This window comes from Protopterus annectens, chromosome 5.part0 (assembly GCF_019279795.1).
Source record: "Protopterus annectens isolate FY-2018-M chromosome 5.part0, PAN1.0, whole genome shotgun sequence".
NCBI classification, from domain to species: Eukaryota; Metazoa; Chordata; order Ceratodontiformes; family Protopteridae; genus Protopterus; species Protopterus annectens.
The window spans coordinates 772,364,151-772,381,534 of record NC_056735.1 but is presented as its reverse complement, the minus strand read 5'-3'; the positions used below and the strand labels follow the sequence as shown (position 1 = coordinate 772,381,534).

The 17,384-nt window shown below is 39.8% G+C and overlaps 1 protein-coding gene across 3 annotated transcripts in view; it reads right to left on the bottom strand.

The window, feature by feature from the left end:
• The window catches only part of ATM (ATM serine/threonine kinase), a 3,174,581-nt gene that overhangs the window by 306,574 nt on the left and 2,850,623 nt on the right, over positions 1-17,384 (bottom strand). For all 3 annotated transcript variants that reach the window (XM_044072618.1, XM_044072619.1, XM_044072620.1), the window contains one exon: positions 13,006-13,122. In XM_044072618.1, the coding sequence (XP_043928553.1) occupies positions 13,006-13,122 (117 nt within the window). The remainder of the gene's footprint in view (positions 1-13,005; positions 13,123-17,384) is intronic.

The following is a 17,384-nucleotide window of genomic DNA, read 5'->3' as shown; positions in this document are numbered from 1 at the left end:
TTCCCAGTTAGTGGTGGGGTAGTTGAAATCGCCCATTATTAGGGTGTTTGGTTGAACCCTAATATTTTCCAGTATATCAAGAAAAGAGGAGTGGGAATCCTGGGGCATTGTTGGAGATCTGTAGCAAGCTATAATTTGGATTGCAGTTTTGCCCAGAGTTAGTTGCATTTGGATAACCTCGGATGCATTATGTTGAGCAACTAGCCTAGAGGTGTGGATATCCTTAATGAATATGGACACACCCCTCTGCCTTTGGTGTTCCGGTCCAGGTTAGGTGGCCAAAAAGTGTGGTATGAGTTATAGCCTGGTAATGCAGGGGTGCTCTGGAGCCTTGAACCAGGTCTCAGTCACTGCACATATATCAATGTTCTCCATTTTAAGGAGTGTCTCGAGGGAGTGCATTTTGAGGTTTAGAGTTCTAGCACTGAGTAGCATTACCCTCAGTTTTTGCTTGCCTGCTCCTGTTATGGTGGTGAATTTGTCATTTGAACCTTGCCTAAAAAAAGGCACTATAGGTGCAGCAAGCGCCTTAGCCAGTATCCAGAATCCCAGGGGTGACAGGTGCAGGCTATCTCTGGCAAAGCATTGTGGTCTGTTGACCATGCCATCCCAGGCAGACAGATGCAGGATCCCCTTAGAATGACACCAGAAGCTTAGCCAATTGCTGAAGTCAATCATTTTATCCTTGTACTGCGGTATCATTCTGGGTGATGGCAGGTTGCTACTCAGGGCTAGGATCATACCTGCCTGGACTACAAGATCAGAGAGCTCTTCCATGTCTCTTTTCATGTAGTCTAGGGAGGTACAGCTCAGGTCATTCACAACAACATGGACAATGACAGAGTTGCACTTGTTGTGGAGTGACCTGTGTGCGTGGGTTACGTGGCGGATCCTGGCACCCAACAGGCAGCTGACAGTAACCTTCTGACATGATAGTACGCATCATGAAGAACGATTGAACACATCCAATCATCCTTGTGCAAAAAGGGCAGGATGGACTGAACTGTGACCATTCGAAACTCTGACTTCGTTTTAAACTAGTTCAGGTTGCTTAGATTCAAAATTAGTCTTAGGTCCTCTGTCTTCTTTGGTACTAAAAAGAACCTTCATTAAGTTCCAAATCTTCTTTGGTCTAGCAAGACCTCCTGGATTACTTTTGTCCAGCAGCCTCTCTCTGACTGGGTGGGATGTCAGGAAACTTTCTTCTCTTGGGTAGAGGAGTCTGGAAAAATGGTATGAAATAACCTCTACATATTATTTTTATCACCCAAGAATCTTTTGTTATAAGAGCCCAGGCATCTGGGTGCAGGGACAAGCTCCACCTGACTGCCTCCAGAGGTGAGCACTCAGGCAACCCTTCAAAAACACTGAAAGGGTTTATCCAGGAAGGAATCTCACAAACCCTGGTTTTGAGGGCTCCCACTACTGTGAGGACAGTGTCTTCCATTCACACTCCTCCCTCTGCCCCTACAGGAGTAGTCCCCTTGTGATTCCTGGAAAGAATCTTGGGACTTCTGGAAACAGATTTGCTTGCCCCTTCTATTATTACGGGTGCATGACCATTCAGGAGTAGAAAAACAAAACCCTGTGACATACTGGGTTTTTTCTTCCTGTTCACTGTGAGAGAATGTTTCTTTAGCAGAAGGGCAAAACAAAGACTCTTCATCAAAAGAAGGATTGATAAAAGACGACTTGAAAGGATCTGCAAAGTCACATAGCCGCATCCAGGCATGTCTCCATACAGCAAAGTCTGAATCAGCACCCTGTGAAGTACCCTCTGCAGCATGGGATATCAACCTCATGGACGCGTTGGAAATGGAAAATACAGTGGCCAGTTGTGAGGATTATCTTTACAGTCCTCCACAGACATGAACTCTGAGAGAGATTTGGAGAGTTCCTTGGTCAAATCCTTCTGCAGCCTTGTAAAGTGTTCCAAATACTTCAGGGACCTCAAGGCAAAGGTTGCTGAAGCAAATATGCACTTACCAAATCTGTCCAATGCCCTCGACTCTGTTTGGGGCAAGGACAGTGCTCAGCTACTTCTTTTTTTGTGGCTGCCATCACAACCACAGCATCAACAGGAACTCCTTTGCTCCAATCGGGTCCATCTTTTGGTGGTGCCAAAATCTTGTCTGGTCTGTGCCAGGCTTCCATGCCCAGCAAGAGACTAGAATGATAGGCTCATCAGCCCATGGAGTGATCCAAGATGTCAATGGTCCAGAATCAAAAGCTTCCAAAAATACTTACTCCTCTGGGGAAGGAGTATCTGAGGATCAATCACCTTTCTGATTAAGAATCTCCAAAATGTCTCCAAAGGAGAGTCATCAGGTGGTAATCTGGGGGATCCTTACCATTCATCAAAGTCAGTATCCTCTGAGTGAGATTCCAAAGGGGTAGCTATGTTCCCCCTTTTGCACATTCTCTTATTGGGAACCTCCTCAGCGGGTTGCTCTGGGGAGGTGTCTGAAGAGAGGGGAAGTTCCTCCAAGGGAACTATCTGGATGATAGTTGGCAATGGCTGTCTCTGTGGAACAGGTCTGAGGGAATTAGAGCTCAGACCCGCTCGGGGTATAGATGTAGCATACAGGGAAGAGAGAGAGAGAGAGATCAGGTCTCTTGGATGAGACAAAACCCTCTCTACTTCCTCGAAGGCAGAAGGATCGGAAGAAGCTGTGGCTGGTCATATCAGAGCTGAAATGTCCGACGCAGACAAGGCTTGACCTTGTCCCAATCCATGAATCCATGCCGTGAGAAGGCAGCTGGACCTGAACTATCTAGCTCCAAGGTTCCAAGGGGCATGGATGGCTCCAACAACATCGGAGTAGATCCCAGTCCCCCAGATCCAACACTGATGCTTTGACTCAGGGACTCATCCCGGTCCAAGGGGATAGGAGCAGAACCAGTTAGGGAAACTGTTGGAGCCAAAGAAGTAACCCTCTTTTGGCTCCAACACCAATTCTCTCAGGACTCTTGGCTCCAAGGGCTCTGAAGCAGTGAGATGGATAAGACAAGGAGATATTACTATATGGGAAGTGTAAGGGAGGCTCACTGATTCGATGGAAGATGGAACCGGAATAACCCCATCTGAATCTGAGCTCTGAGGATATTTCACATCATCCTATCCACTTTGGCCTCAGACCTCTGGAGGAGCTGACAGACGAGGTGGTTGACTTTGGCTTACAGTGTTTTCTTGGAATGGTTTTCAGAAATGGGAGAATGGAGCCAAGGCGACACCAGATTGATCAGAAACTCAGGTGAGTGAATTCTAGAAGCCTTTGAGACACCAGAGGTCAGATCTGAAGTTTTTTGATCTGATAGCTGTTTTGGAAATAAACAGGACACAGTGATCAGATCCTAGGGCTTAGGATCTGAAGTTTTCCTTTTTGGGTCTGAGGAAGTAGGATATGAAGATCTTTGAATCTTCCGAGGAGGCTCCAAAGTCACAGAAGTAGGAGTCGTCTTTGGAAATTGAGAAGGCAACCTCTTTCTAGACTCTGATGGTGGTTGGAGCTCCAGAAGAAGAAGGGGTAGTAATCCCTTGAGGACCAACGTGTTTCTCCTATCTGCAATTGCCCTAGAGTTAAAGGCAGCACAGACACTAAAATTAGTATCAAGGCGTGCTGCTTCTAAACAACACTCCCTGTGGCCATCAGAATTTAGAATTTTGTGCCCACAGGAAGTGCCTTTTTAAAAATCTTTTTGGCTTTGACTTGGCCATTGTTTTAGAAGAAGGATAGAAAGAAAAGATGCTCTTTTTAGCAGCAAAACTACCAACAATGGTAGGAGAAGGTACCCTAAAAAGGGTAGGAAAAGCAGTAGCAAGTAAAAGAAAAGAGGTATCAGCAACGGTATGCAACAAGTAGAAAAAGAGTAATTAGAAGAAAGGGCTAATGAGTAGAAACTCCAAAAACTAAACAGATAAAGAGGTATGATGTAGAGAAGTGCATTGAAAAAGAATTCCTGAAGAAAAATAAAATACTCATAAATGCTCAAAATATTGACAAAAGTCTTCTGACGGAGCATCGGCATCCATGTGAGATGACCGCAAATGAGATCTGAGGTACTGTAGGCTAGTTGGGCATTACGGGTAAAGGGAGGCACTCGAAATTTGGATCTGTAACTCTGAGATATGCATCTGAGTCAGGTCCGTGACCGATACGTTGGGGAAGAATGAAAAGGGCAACATCTGATTCTGTATTTGACGTCATAAAAAGATGAGAGAAAAGATGACTACCAACAATGGTAAAAACAGAGAGCAAATATCAGCAATGGTAAAGAAGAAGTACCTTCAAGAAGTAACACTAAAAGCAAGGGAAAACACTGCAAAGGCATGAGGCCTGTAAGTTACAAAGAAAGAACAAAAGTAAATCAACATTTTTTTTTAAAACAAAAAAAAAAATATATATATATATATAAAACAAATAAGAAATAAGAAAGGCAAGAACAAAACAAAGCTACTGTAGATCACGTCCATTAGCTGAAGCAGCAAACGAGATCGAGGAGGTACTTCTAGCTAAACAGGAGGATTACGGGTAAGGGGAGGAGCTGAAGCTATGTAGTCAAGTCTTTAGAAGTGGCCGAAGTTAGAGCCAAGGTCAGCCCTGTGATGCATTGGTTAAGCAACAACAAAAAAAAAAAAAGACATCAGATCAGTAGATATTCAAATAATCACTCTTGCAGTAGCCACTCCCCCACCCTTGTTTTTTGGTATTTTTTTTATGCCAGGGTGTGGACATTTATTTTTTGTTGTTCTTAGAATTGTCTTTCAGAGTTCAGCCTCCCTCTCTCTGCTGGCCAAACTCGCACCCAAACTCATCTTTTAGTCAGCTCATCTTGAGCTTCCTGACAGTTTAGGCATGTGAAAGGTGCCCTGAAGATTTGGAAGCTGTCCAGTTGTTATATCCTTGAAGGATATAACCCATAAAGTTAACACCACAGCAGCAGTGATCATTTGAACATCTATTTTTATAGCAAGTTTTATTTACATAACTGTACTATCAAGTGCATCATAACTCTGTAATAAGATATTTCTAACCATTTTACATTGACAATATTTTTGCACTCGATTGTTTGCGTTTTTTAAAAGGGTAAGCTAGCTGTCCATGCACCCTTTTTTAGCCACAAGGGTAAGGATAAATACAATATATATGTATGTCTGTGCGTGTGTGTGTGTGTGTAAAAAAAAAAAAAATACATACAAAAGATAACATGCAAACTCCACAGAGACAGTAAATGGAAAAGAAGACAGAGTCCTGCGAATCATTTACATGGAGGTGGGAGGCAAAACTTACCAGTAAGCCAACATGCTACCCTATTAAAATAAGTAAACCTGAACAAAAAGAGTCTGAGAAACTGGAAATATCAATCAGAATCCAACTACAGTAGTAAATAGCATTTAACTGAATACTCCTTAGAAGACAGGAATTACAGTGAGTGCAACATTTAGTATAATCTGCCAACAGCACTTCAATGATTCATGTTGCTGGGTCTAAGTATCAAGCTCACAAAAAAATCTCCTGTATTGCAGTGGTGAATCTTGATGCCTCAAATTCCCTCAAGACAGAGATGCAAAGATGCATACCATTTGGCATACCAATCCAATACATACTGTTAACTGAAATGGTAAACCTGTTAGTAAAATTAACAGTTTTTCACATCACTGATGCATGGTACACAACTGCTAACAACTCTTGATTTCATAACACACAGTAGCAAAGTAGTGAAGAAAACAGTAGTACATAATGCAAAAAAGTGCACACAGCACAATTCTCCTTAAAGATAAACAAGCAAATGGACTTCCATAAGTCTTGAATTTACTTCTAGTTAAAAGCAAACACCTCCTTAACTGTCAGCAAAATGGAGAAGGCATTAGCATTCATTTGGAATTGCACTGAGCTACATCAGAACGAAATAACATTGCTTAGGATTCCATCAAGAAAATCAGCAAAGGGTTAAAAAATTAGAACTAGCAAAGCCACAGCTAAACACAAACTGAACATAGCAGCATAAACTAAGGATAATAGCAAACCGTTCTTCATCTATGTCAGGTAAATAAAAAAAACACCCAACAATGCATTGAGCTAATCTACTATGACAGTACCCACTCCAGCCAAAAGGATATCATCACATACTAGCAGATATAGTTAGTACTAATTTCACATCAGCCACAGTCAAGAAAATTCCACAGATCTCCAAGTTTCATCCTCCCCTCCAAGGATTACCATGAATCAATGGATTAAGTTATAACTACTTGCTCCAAAACCAAAAATACCATACCACGGACCCTAATAGGGTCTATATCATATGAGCGAATCACACAAATTGCAAATTCTCATATCGAACGTACCGGACCTCAAAGCGCTTTTTCTAAGATCGTGTACAGTGAAGAATGGGATATTTGCCCTTTCCTCACTGTAGTGCGATCTCGGAGTTGGAATATATATTTAGCATGGGGTGGGGGAGTGAGGGGCACAGCCCCCCACAATAGGAAGTTCGAGGTCTGGTACGTTTGATATTATGAGCATTCACAATTTGTGCGATTTGCTCATATGATATAGACCACCCTAATAATATATTTAAAGGCCTAATCACTAATGTCAAACACACCCTACCAGGGACTCTCCTAAACTTTCTCAACCTAAGTCTCTCCAGTGGGGTTATGTTCCTGAAGTATGGAAAATGGTCACTGCAATGCTGTACACACAGGTGGTCCTATCTCCGATCCCAGTAACTACACACACATTAGCATACCTAGTTAAATTTGCCAAGCCACAGTTTACATCACATCAAACTTTATAAACTTAGACACTGAAAACATTATTGCTCTTCACACACACCAATTCATCTTCATCAATGGTAGGTTATGCCTACTCAACCTAGTAAACGTCTTTAAAAGGGTCATGGAAGCTACTGATAGCAGTCATGCAGTCGTCACAGCATACCTCAGTCTGCCTAAAGTCTTTGACATAATTCCTCATGTTGCAACTGGCAACAAACTCTGACTCCTAAGCATGAAACCTATACCTATACCCATATGACATCTAACTGCAAATCTTCAGAGTTTTGACAAAGAAGTCTGACAGCAATAAGTGCCCCAGTAACTGACTAGATCCCAGCAAGGTAGCAGGGGGTAAAATGATGAGTAACTAAGGAAGCCCTCACCCTCACTGCTTTTATATGCCAACTCCAAGGCCACACTGCCATGGAGAAAGGTGAAGTCCTTGGTCTATTGGTAATTTATCCTTCCATGGAAAAGCCGGGCAAGGAGCTTTGAAAAACAAGCCCTGGTTCCAAATATTCACTACATCAACTGATAACTGGTGGCCTTCTGCAGTGGGTGGAATACTTACACATATTGTCCAATAGACAGAATGCATGGGAGTTATTGCCTATAGAAACAGCTCTGACTATGTGGCCTGGGAACCTCCATCGATGGTTTCTTACATTTCTGACAGACAAGATGGACACAGACACACACAGACACACACAGACACACACAGACACACACAGACACACACAGACACACACAGACACACACACAGACACACACACACACACACACACACACACACACACACACACACACACACACACACACACACACACACACACACACACACACACACACACATCTCTTAATTCAGTCAAAAAGCCTTCCCTGACACCTTCATGTATCCTCTGTCTCTCTCTCTCTCTCCTTGTACTGACTGTATTTGTTTATCCCCCTGACCTGTAAAGACTACATCTGTACACTAAAGTTAAAAGGTGCAGAAGGGATATGGTTCATGCAATCAAATGGCTAACTGAGTTAAAGAAGGTCATTAAGAGTCACTTCAAGTGAAGACATCTACTCAGAGACAAAAATTCAAACATTTAACATAATATCCATACTGAATGTAACTTTTACAAGGTAAAAAAAAGTAGCAAATAAGTAACAAAAGCATCAGTTTGAAGAAATAAACAGCGGTCGTTAAACAGTAGCAATGACAGGATATGGCAAAATACACATTAAGTTGATACTTGCAATATGAATAAAGTCTATAGCAATCATAGCATAAAATAAATTAAATTCAGTAATTTCAAACCTATATTTTTTCTAAATCTTACTACAGAAAATAATGAGTAGGGTGAGCAGGGGTGGGATATTGCTGGTCTACTCTCCAACAGGATTACTGTAAGGTAGTTTCAGACCACTCAGAAAGGAATGCCACATCCAGACACCATGAACAACATTACAATCAGTACATACAAAATTATTTCTCTACTATGCTAGGATATAAAAATAAAAAGATACAAGTCCACCCCAAGAGTGTGGAGAGGGCAGGTGCTGAAAAGTATGGGTAGATAGTATAATGAGAGGTTAGGTTAGTAAGAATGTAAAGTATTTGTTAATAGAGACTATATAGGTGAGGTGCCTGGGAATTTATTAACCAATTAGCAAGCACAAAACTATTAGACATTTTAGCTTAAACAGTACTACAGTCTGCAATCGGTGTAGTAAAATGTAATCTGTTGGGTATATCCTGTTTATTTATTGACTGTTGACATTTGTTTACTAGGAGAGTCCGAATGGGTAATAAATGCTCATTTTCAACAAAGGCCCAGGGAGAAAAGCTCCAGAGAGTTAAACAACATCAAATAAAACATTAGTGCAAATATAATTAAAAAAAAGCACACATTCATACAGTTTGATGGGCGAATATGCAGGATACAATAAAGCATGAGGAGACTCCCTATACTCATCACTCATCAGACCAATGATTGAGTACAATGCCCCATTCGGAATGTATCTGACCCGACACTTGCAGCAGCTGGAGAGGCCACAAAAGTTCCTCACCAAAAGGATAAAGGGTCTCAAACATCTGTCCTATGCTGCCCGACTGAAAGAACTCCAGCTCTATTCAGTCGCCACGCTTGCTCAGAGGTGACCTTTGCCTAACATACAAGGCCATGTCAAACCCAGATTTGATGAATATGCTTCACCACAAAAATCTAGATCCGTCAGAGCCACAAGGGCGGGAGACTTAAACCTCGACACGGCTATTAATAGGACGTGCTGGAGGGATAGATTCATCACCCAAAGACTCCCTATGCTGTGGAATAAAATCCCGGTATATGTGAGGCAGAGCACCTCGCTGGCCTTGTTCAAGAGAAATCTTGACCAATGGATGGGAGATCGCAGATATACCCCAGGGATTACCTCAGTGTCACTGCTCAACAGAGGCACAGCAAAATAATGGGTATAGTTCCCCATACTAAAGGGGTGGCGTAAGCCACAAAACTATGGGCTAGGCTTGTAAATGCCCTCGGGCAGATAGCCTAGTATGAACCTATGAACCTATGAGACAACAGTGATGTAAAAATAAAAATAATTAAATATGGCAATCAATATATACAAAATTATTAAAGTATTGTCTACTTATGCTAGGATATAAAAATAAAAAGTTACAAGTCCACCTCAAGAGTAGGGAGAGGGCAGGTGCTGAAAGGTATAGATAGATAGTATGTTTAGAGGTTAGTTAGTAAGAATGTAAAGTTAACTGTTAATACAGACCATAGAGGTAAGGTGTGTAGACACAGCTATGGATTAGTCAGAAATTCTTAGAGGAAGGCATTAACTACATGGAGGCTAGATACAGTTCTGATTGAATTTGGGATAGAGTTCCATAGTTTGGATATGCAGTGCAAGTAAAAACTTTACCCCATAATTTTTTTTTTTTTGGTTTACAGATTTCAAGGAGTTTTTCTTGTGAGCACAGAGGATGATTTGGGAGATGGTGTTGAAGTACTAAAGAGAAAGAAGGGCAGGCAGAGGGTTTATATAGCATTTTATGGTTAGTTGTTGTTGCGTATAGGCTAGTTGATGTGGGAATTCTAACCAGATGACAGCACGTAATGCAATGATGAGTTTTATGTAGCAGATTAGCTGCAAACTTAATCTCATTATAGCATTGCTTCGGCTGTGATTTAAGAGAGATCTGGATGTTAGTCAAAACAGGTGAGATATAAATGGTAAAACATAAGTGTTAGCTTGGGTTGATTCTACTAGGAGGATTAAGGAATTTATTTGCTCTATATAGTAGACTTAGCTTTTGATAAGTTATTTTTATATAGTTTTGTATGTGAAGATCTAACTTTAAGTTGTCATATATGGTGACTCCAAGCAATTTGGTACGGATAACTACTTCAACAGCTGTACTGATTAAAGAGGCAATGTGGAAGTTATTTTTAGCATTAGTACTGGATTTTGGAAAAACAGTAGTAATTTAGTCTTTTGGGATTAAGTAAAAGTTGGTTTTGATGTAGCCACAGTTCAACTAAATTGAAGGCATTTTGAGTCATGAATTGTAGTTATAGTGGGCTGTCAAATGAGTAGATGAGAGTTAAGTCATCTGCCTAACGAATAAGGCAAGGTTGCTGAGAGAAGGTATATAGGTTATTGATGAAAATGTTAGAGAGTAATGGACCAAGAATAGAGCCTTGAGGAACACCCATTTTAATTAGGAGAAAATGAAAGAAAGAAGAGAGACATTTGACAGATTGATATCGTTCAGGTAAGTAGAGAATCATAAAAGATGTGATTTGGAAAGGCTGAGAGAGGACATTTGAGACAGACGTTTCTCATGTGATACTGTGCCAAAGGCTTCTGAGAGAGCTAGAAAAACAGAAGAGGTTAACTTTCCTTGGTGTCTAGCTTAACTAATGGTGTCTGAAAAGTTGAGGAGAGCTGTACTGGTGCTATGGCTTGGTAAGAGACTGTGCTGTGTTGGGGTTAGGCGATCATTTTGCAAGAAATACTGGAGGGGCTGCTTATGAACATACTTTTTTCCATGACCTTAGAAAGGGGGAAAAGACGGCAATCGGTCTAAAGTTAGAGATTTCAGAGGAGTTACCTACTTTATGGAACGTAATAATGAAGATTTTTTCCAGATGGCAGTGACATGAGAGTCCTGAATATATCTGTTAAGGAGAATTGTGACTGCGTATGCTACAGAGTCTGCAACACGTTTAAGGTATTCACAACAGGGAGATAATCAGCAGAAGGGGAACAGGGTTTAAGTTTCTCTAGTAACTGTTTAATATATAATGTGGAGAAAAGTTGGAGAATGAAGGCATGGTGATGTCAGGACTAGTAGGATTTTCAGGTAGATTAAATGGTTGGGGAGAGCTACAGGAAAGAAAGAAAATTATGTCAATGAAGAAAGGGTTACATTTGGTAGTTGCTTCTAAGGAGAATAAGTCCAGACGGGTTTGGTGAGGAAAGAGAGTGAGGTTGAAATTTTTTCTTGACTGAGCTCCACAATTTCTTTTTATGGTTATCTTATGGGTCAGACTAATAATTTTGTTTGTCTATGTGAATATGCTTCTTGGTGAGGTTATGCAACTCCTTGTACAGATGTAAGGTTTGAGGGGTTTTGTCTTTATGCCACTGTTTCCATTCTTCGTCACATTTTTGCAAAATAATTCTTGTAGAATGAAATGCCAAGGGGTTTGAGTATTTTTTTTTACCCTTTTATTTCTGGTAGAGACAAAGGTATTTAAAGTATTCATGACTATACTGCTGAATTTGTTGTCATCTTTACCTAGTGGTAGGGTTTTGAATGGCGACCATTTGACGGATTCTAGAACATTGCTGAGTATATCAGGATGAACGTTAGAAAAAATTGTGGGGAATTCTTTACTGATTTTTTTTTTATCTGGTGGGTGATCCCTCTTTTCTGTCTGTAAGATGCATTACAATATAAAATACTACAACACATATATTTATATACATAGGCTGCATAGAATATACATACTAGTAAAATTCCAATCTATATTCTGTGGAGCCTCAGTGGAGAATCAGCTTTTCTAAATGGTATTTGTAACTGTATCATTCATTCTGCATCCTTACTTTCTCACATATTGTGTAATTTCTCTTATAATGTTGTATGTGGTTATTTCCCATGATGATTCCCCTTGATTAATGTCTGTAACTACAGTCTACTATAGGCATGCCAATCAACCCACAGAAATATTTATGACATCACAGTTCTCAAGGAAAGATTTTCGTTTCTAGAACTGAACAGCCATTTTTATCAGTAAAAAGAAAAGTCTGCACTCTGTACAGTAAAGAAATTGAATACTCTACTGCTTTATAGTAAACAAGGTGCCAAACACATTAAAAAGAAATGTTCTCTTTTGTATTATAAGTAGCAGATCATACTGCATGTGTAAATCACTAATTCAGGCATTCTATAATGTATTTTCCCAATTATTTAGAATAGTAATGCTGTAGTTAACTTCAATGCGTTACTGGTCAAATAAGCAACCAAACTCTACATTACTAGGCTGTCTCTTGAAATGTACCGGTCACTTTAGGTCCCAGGTCCAAAAGGCTCCTCACATGGGAATTAAGAGAGTCCTGTGCAACATTCAAAGTGGAAGGCATCACGGAATAAGTAGGTAGTGAAGGGAGAGGTTGTTGGGTGGTAATGAAGAACTAAGCAGAGTGGATATGAAGGTACCTAAGTTCTGTTGATATCAGTTTACTTGTTTCATTCTCTCCAGTCACCAGATTATCAGCTATGGCCATATGTGCATGTACTCCTCAAGTATTCTCTAATATTGGTAAGTAAAGAGAAAAACAATGGACCCACTAATATAAAACTCAAGTTCACACAAAGACACACCACTCATGCACTATGGCTTTATTATAAAATGAAAATACTTATATCAAACAGGGGCCAAGGAACTCAAAGTCTACATCCGGAAACCCATAAAGACTGCAGTTACAGAACCTCATTTGGACTTTTTATCCAAATGTTCCTGAGAACTTGTTTGTGGACTGAGTAAGGAAAGCATCTGGATCTGTATGAATCTGGTTATTAACTTGTTGCTGCCCTTTAGAATTGAATCACAGCACTTCATTTGGTTTCAGTCTTTAGTCTTTGAGGAAACTAGAAGAATATCTGCAATCAAAAGCAAACGGTGACGTACACCCACAATTGTGCAATCAAAAGTGCTTACCTTATACCTGCGTATTGTTAGTTTTCTCTTCCTTGTTTCACTATTTCTCTGAAGTAATGAATTACACATCTGGAAAACTTGCTGCATAACAGCATCCTGCCTGAGGTCATCACGGCCCTAAAAACACAGCAAGTTTTACTTCTGATGACAAACTTTGTCTATAAACAAAAAGCACAACATTACTATATTCCCCTTTTACCTCATTTTAAAACTCATTGTATGGCTAAGGTTAAAAGAAGGCTGCTCCTTCTGTCTTGTTAATTTAGAGATTCTTTACAAAAACAACCTGGAAAGAAAACTCCACAAAGACTAGACATGTAATGACAAATAAAATATGCATTTTAGATGCAGAGAAATAGCCAAACATACACATATACACTAAAATTCAAATAATCTGTACTTTGGGCATTAATGCAACAATATCAGCAATTACATATAAGTCTACATAGTCAAAAATCACTAGTCCAACAGCAAGCTTACAAAAATTACGGCACAGCTGGCATATAGGGATGGACAGCAAAGATAAAGCATGTGATGTGATGTTTTTGCATCTACAGAATACATGGTTGCCAATAAATTCACTGTTACAGTGAAGCTTGAAAGATGAATCCTGGCATCCATAATAAGAGCATATAATACTGGTCATGATCAGAGACCACATCATAATTCTTTGTAGTGCATGGAGTTTTGTATGCTCCATGTACTACTACTACTACCAGTTACAGAAAAAAATGTAGGAGCACAGTGTTTTACTAGTATTCAAAGCATTTGAAAGCAGGTAAAGCACATAGCTTTGTCAAACAGACAGAAAACAAAAACAAATGCTCTCATTCTGCCACACTTATTGTTTATGTGTGGCACAGTAAAGAACAGCCTGTAAAATCTGTTTTACCTTCTACCACTGATTTTCTAGCCAGCACTGTCTGCTGCTAGTCCCTAGCACAAGACCCTATCATAACAGTGCTCAGGTGTTTTAGATTTTCTTAATCACCCGTAAGTGCTGTTATGATTAAGTCTTGTGCTAGGGATGTCCTTAATGAGTATATCTTTTCCCTGATTTCTGAGTGCAATCACTGCACTCCATAAACTACAAAAGTTAATATATGCCTAACAATCTTATTTGTCTATTGGACTAGCATCAGATTTGCAAATAGTTTATATCAGGACACAGCTACTTTCTTCTACACTGCACAGTTTATAAACAAAGGGAGTGTGTCTACATCTAGGGATGTCATTGCTCCCCTTTTATTCAGCCTTCATTACGACAATCGTTGAATATAATGCCCTGTTTGGCAAGTATCTGTCCAGACACATGCAACAACTGGAAAGCCCACACAGGTACCTTACTAAAAGGATACAAGGCCTAAACAACATGCTCTACATGAACCGACTCAAAGCTCTGTCACTATACTCAGTGTATCAGTCTAGGAAACAGCAAGTCAGATGGCATCAGAAATACCCTGTCTGGGTATCTAAACCTCCTCTGCAACATCAACAGAATACTTTGAGGGACAGATATATCTCACACAGGATACCGCTGTTGTGGAACACATTCCCCATCCACATAAAACAAAGTTCATCCCTGTCCATATTCAAGCACAACTTAGATCTATGGATGGAAATCAGAAAATTTATCCCAGGATTGCCACCGGTGCTACTAATGGACAGAGGCAGTTCATAAATGCTTTATCTCATGCACGTGTCCTTTCATATTACCTATGGTATGATCCCAGTTATAATCACTGGGGTAATATATAATTATCAACCATGGGATGCGTAAGGCCAATCTATAACCAAATGAGATAGATTATTTTGAGCACAAAAAGGGAAGCTGGCTAGTCTTAAAATGTCCTGCAAGGGCAGCTAGTCAAATACTTACCTATGAACCTATAATATTGAGTAAACAAAAGAGGGGACAGAGTACATCCTTGCCTAGTCCCTCTCAGTATGGATATTTGCTGTGCAAGCCTGCCATTGCAATTCAATCTAGCTTTAACCTCTGCATACAAATGAACAAGCAATGTATTCCAGATTTCTGGGAACCCATATGTCTTTAAGGCATCATGTAAGAACCCCCAACTTACCCTATCAAAAGCCTTTTCCCCATCCAACACTACCATAATCAATTTCTTTCTTTCTTTTTATTCTCAGCATCTTTTTGCTGCATCAGTGTTTTAATAATTTTGACAAATATTTGTCTCCTTCCCGCAAACCCACACTGGTCCAAAGCTACAGTCTATGTAGAATCAATTCCAAGCTTTTTGCTAAGATGCTATTGAAAATTTTATAATCATGACTTAAGCTCTACATTTGTCTGTAGGACTGGGGGCCTGCAGGGTCCTTAGTTTCATTAGGTATTGCTACTATTACTGCAGCATTCCATGAGGGCATAATTGGGTTTCCTCTTAATATATTATTGAATAGTTTTACCCAAACCATTGTTACATTGTCTATCACAATTTTCTATATCTCCACAAGTAAACCATCCGCCCAGGCATTTTACCCACCTTTTGTTCCTTTATAGTTTCTATTGTTTCAACTGCAGTTATTTCTTTAACCACACTTTGACTATCCCCTAGCAATAATTTAGGCATTCCTAATTTTGCTAAATACTGTTCTATGAACTGCGGTGGTGGTGCTGCGGTAGCGTTGTCGCCTCCCAGTAAGACGCTGTCCGGTTCGATTCTCAGCTAAAGCGTCTTCTACGTGGAGACATGCGTGAATGGGCGTACCTTCGTTGAAGGTTGTGCGTCAGGGCTGGTAACTCGGCACGTAAAAATCAACTACCAATCATTAGCGGACCAGAGTTCCGCTGTAGCGACCCCTAACCGGGAAAACCCGAAAGACACAACAACAACTGTTCTATGTCCTCATCTTTTCTGTACAACTTCCAGTAACTGCCCAATATTATTTCCATAACAGTGTCGCTGTATCCAGTTCTTGCCCACCTGTGCACAAGTTTCAAATCTTCGCTATCACTCTTTGCAACTTCTACTTTCTTAGCGTTTGAGCTAGTTACTTAACCCCCTTTGGGTTATTCCCTAAATGTAGCTCTGTCAACTTCGCCGTCTTACTCTAAAAACTGTTGTCTAGCTTTTTCCTCCAGGTTTCCTTTTAACATATTCAAATGTTGTAGACCTTCTTTTGAACTTCTTTAAATCTCCTTATCCAGAATTCCCTTAATATCCCAAAGTGCCTGCACCATTTAATTCAACTTTTTTCCATAGTTCTTGCTGTTTTATATCTACTTGGCCCTAACTCCCATTCTGAAAGCAACCCATGCTAGTCATTAACCATTCTCCTTGATGACCAATTCCTTAAGGTCTGCTAATAGCCATGGCAATAACCAGTCTTTAAATGTCTGCTTATTTATCAGGTAGGTTGGGAAATGTCAATGCCAGTCAATATATCTGGCTCTTTTACTTTTCATTTCTAAATAAACTGGAACATGATTGGAAATAATTATTGGGTGTGTTTGTGCGCATTCAAATAAGTATGCATATTCTTTAGTGATGCAACACCTGTTTATCCATGATCTTGTGTTATATCTTCCAGAATAAAAAGTAAATGATTTGCTGTTTCTACGTTTTTCTGTTATATCATGAAAACCAAATATTTTAAAATACTTCTCAAGCCTTTTCCCCTCACATAAAACTGAATCTTTTCTTGGTCTCCCAGTTACATCATCTTTCTTCTTTACTACATTCCAACCCCCCCGCCCCCCAGCAATATCACACTCTCCTGAACTACTATCAATACATCCAATATATTTTTTCATTTCTAAACATTTAGTTTTTTTTTTTTTGGGGGGGGGGGGGTATACTGATCCTATCATAATTATTTGTTCCTCCCACATACCTATAATAAAAATAAACCTAGTCTGACCTGAATATTTTCTTTTCTTCCATTATAATGTTCTACATGCGTTTTTTTTTTTGGATTGACAACACCCCTCTCTTTCTTTCAGATTGCAAACTACTACTAAATCTGCTCTTCCCTCTTTGTTTTATGAGCTCCAAATGCTCCTTAGGACTCAGATATGTTTCCTGTAGGAGTGTCATGTCTGTTCCACTCTGTTAAATGTGTCAGACCTCTACATTTTCTATTTTCCACTGTCAGCCCATTAATATTCTAGGAGGCTAGGGAGAACACCATAGCAAACTAGTAAGCATCCTCAACACAGATTGAAGTCCACAAATATGTTTGTCAGTGTAAACTATACTAATTAAAAGCCATCCACTCAAAAAATAAACACACTTCACACACTATGCTAGTTGAAGAAAACGTTTCAAATTCCATATGCTAACTTTCCTGCAATAGCTAGACACCTGCAGTGAACTAGTCTTCTGTTTCTTCCAATTCAGGTAAAATTTCCAGTT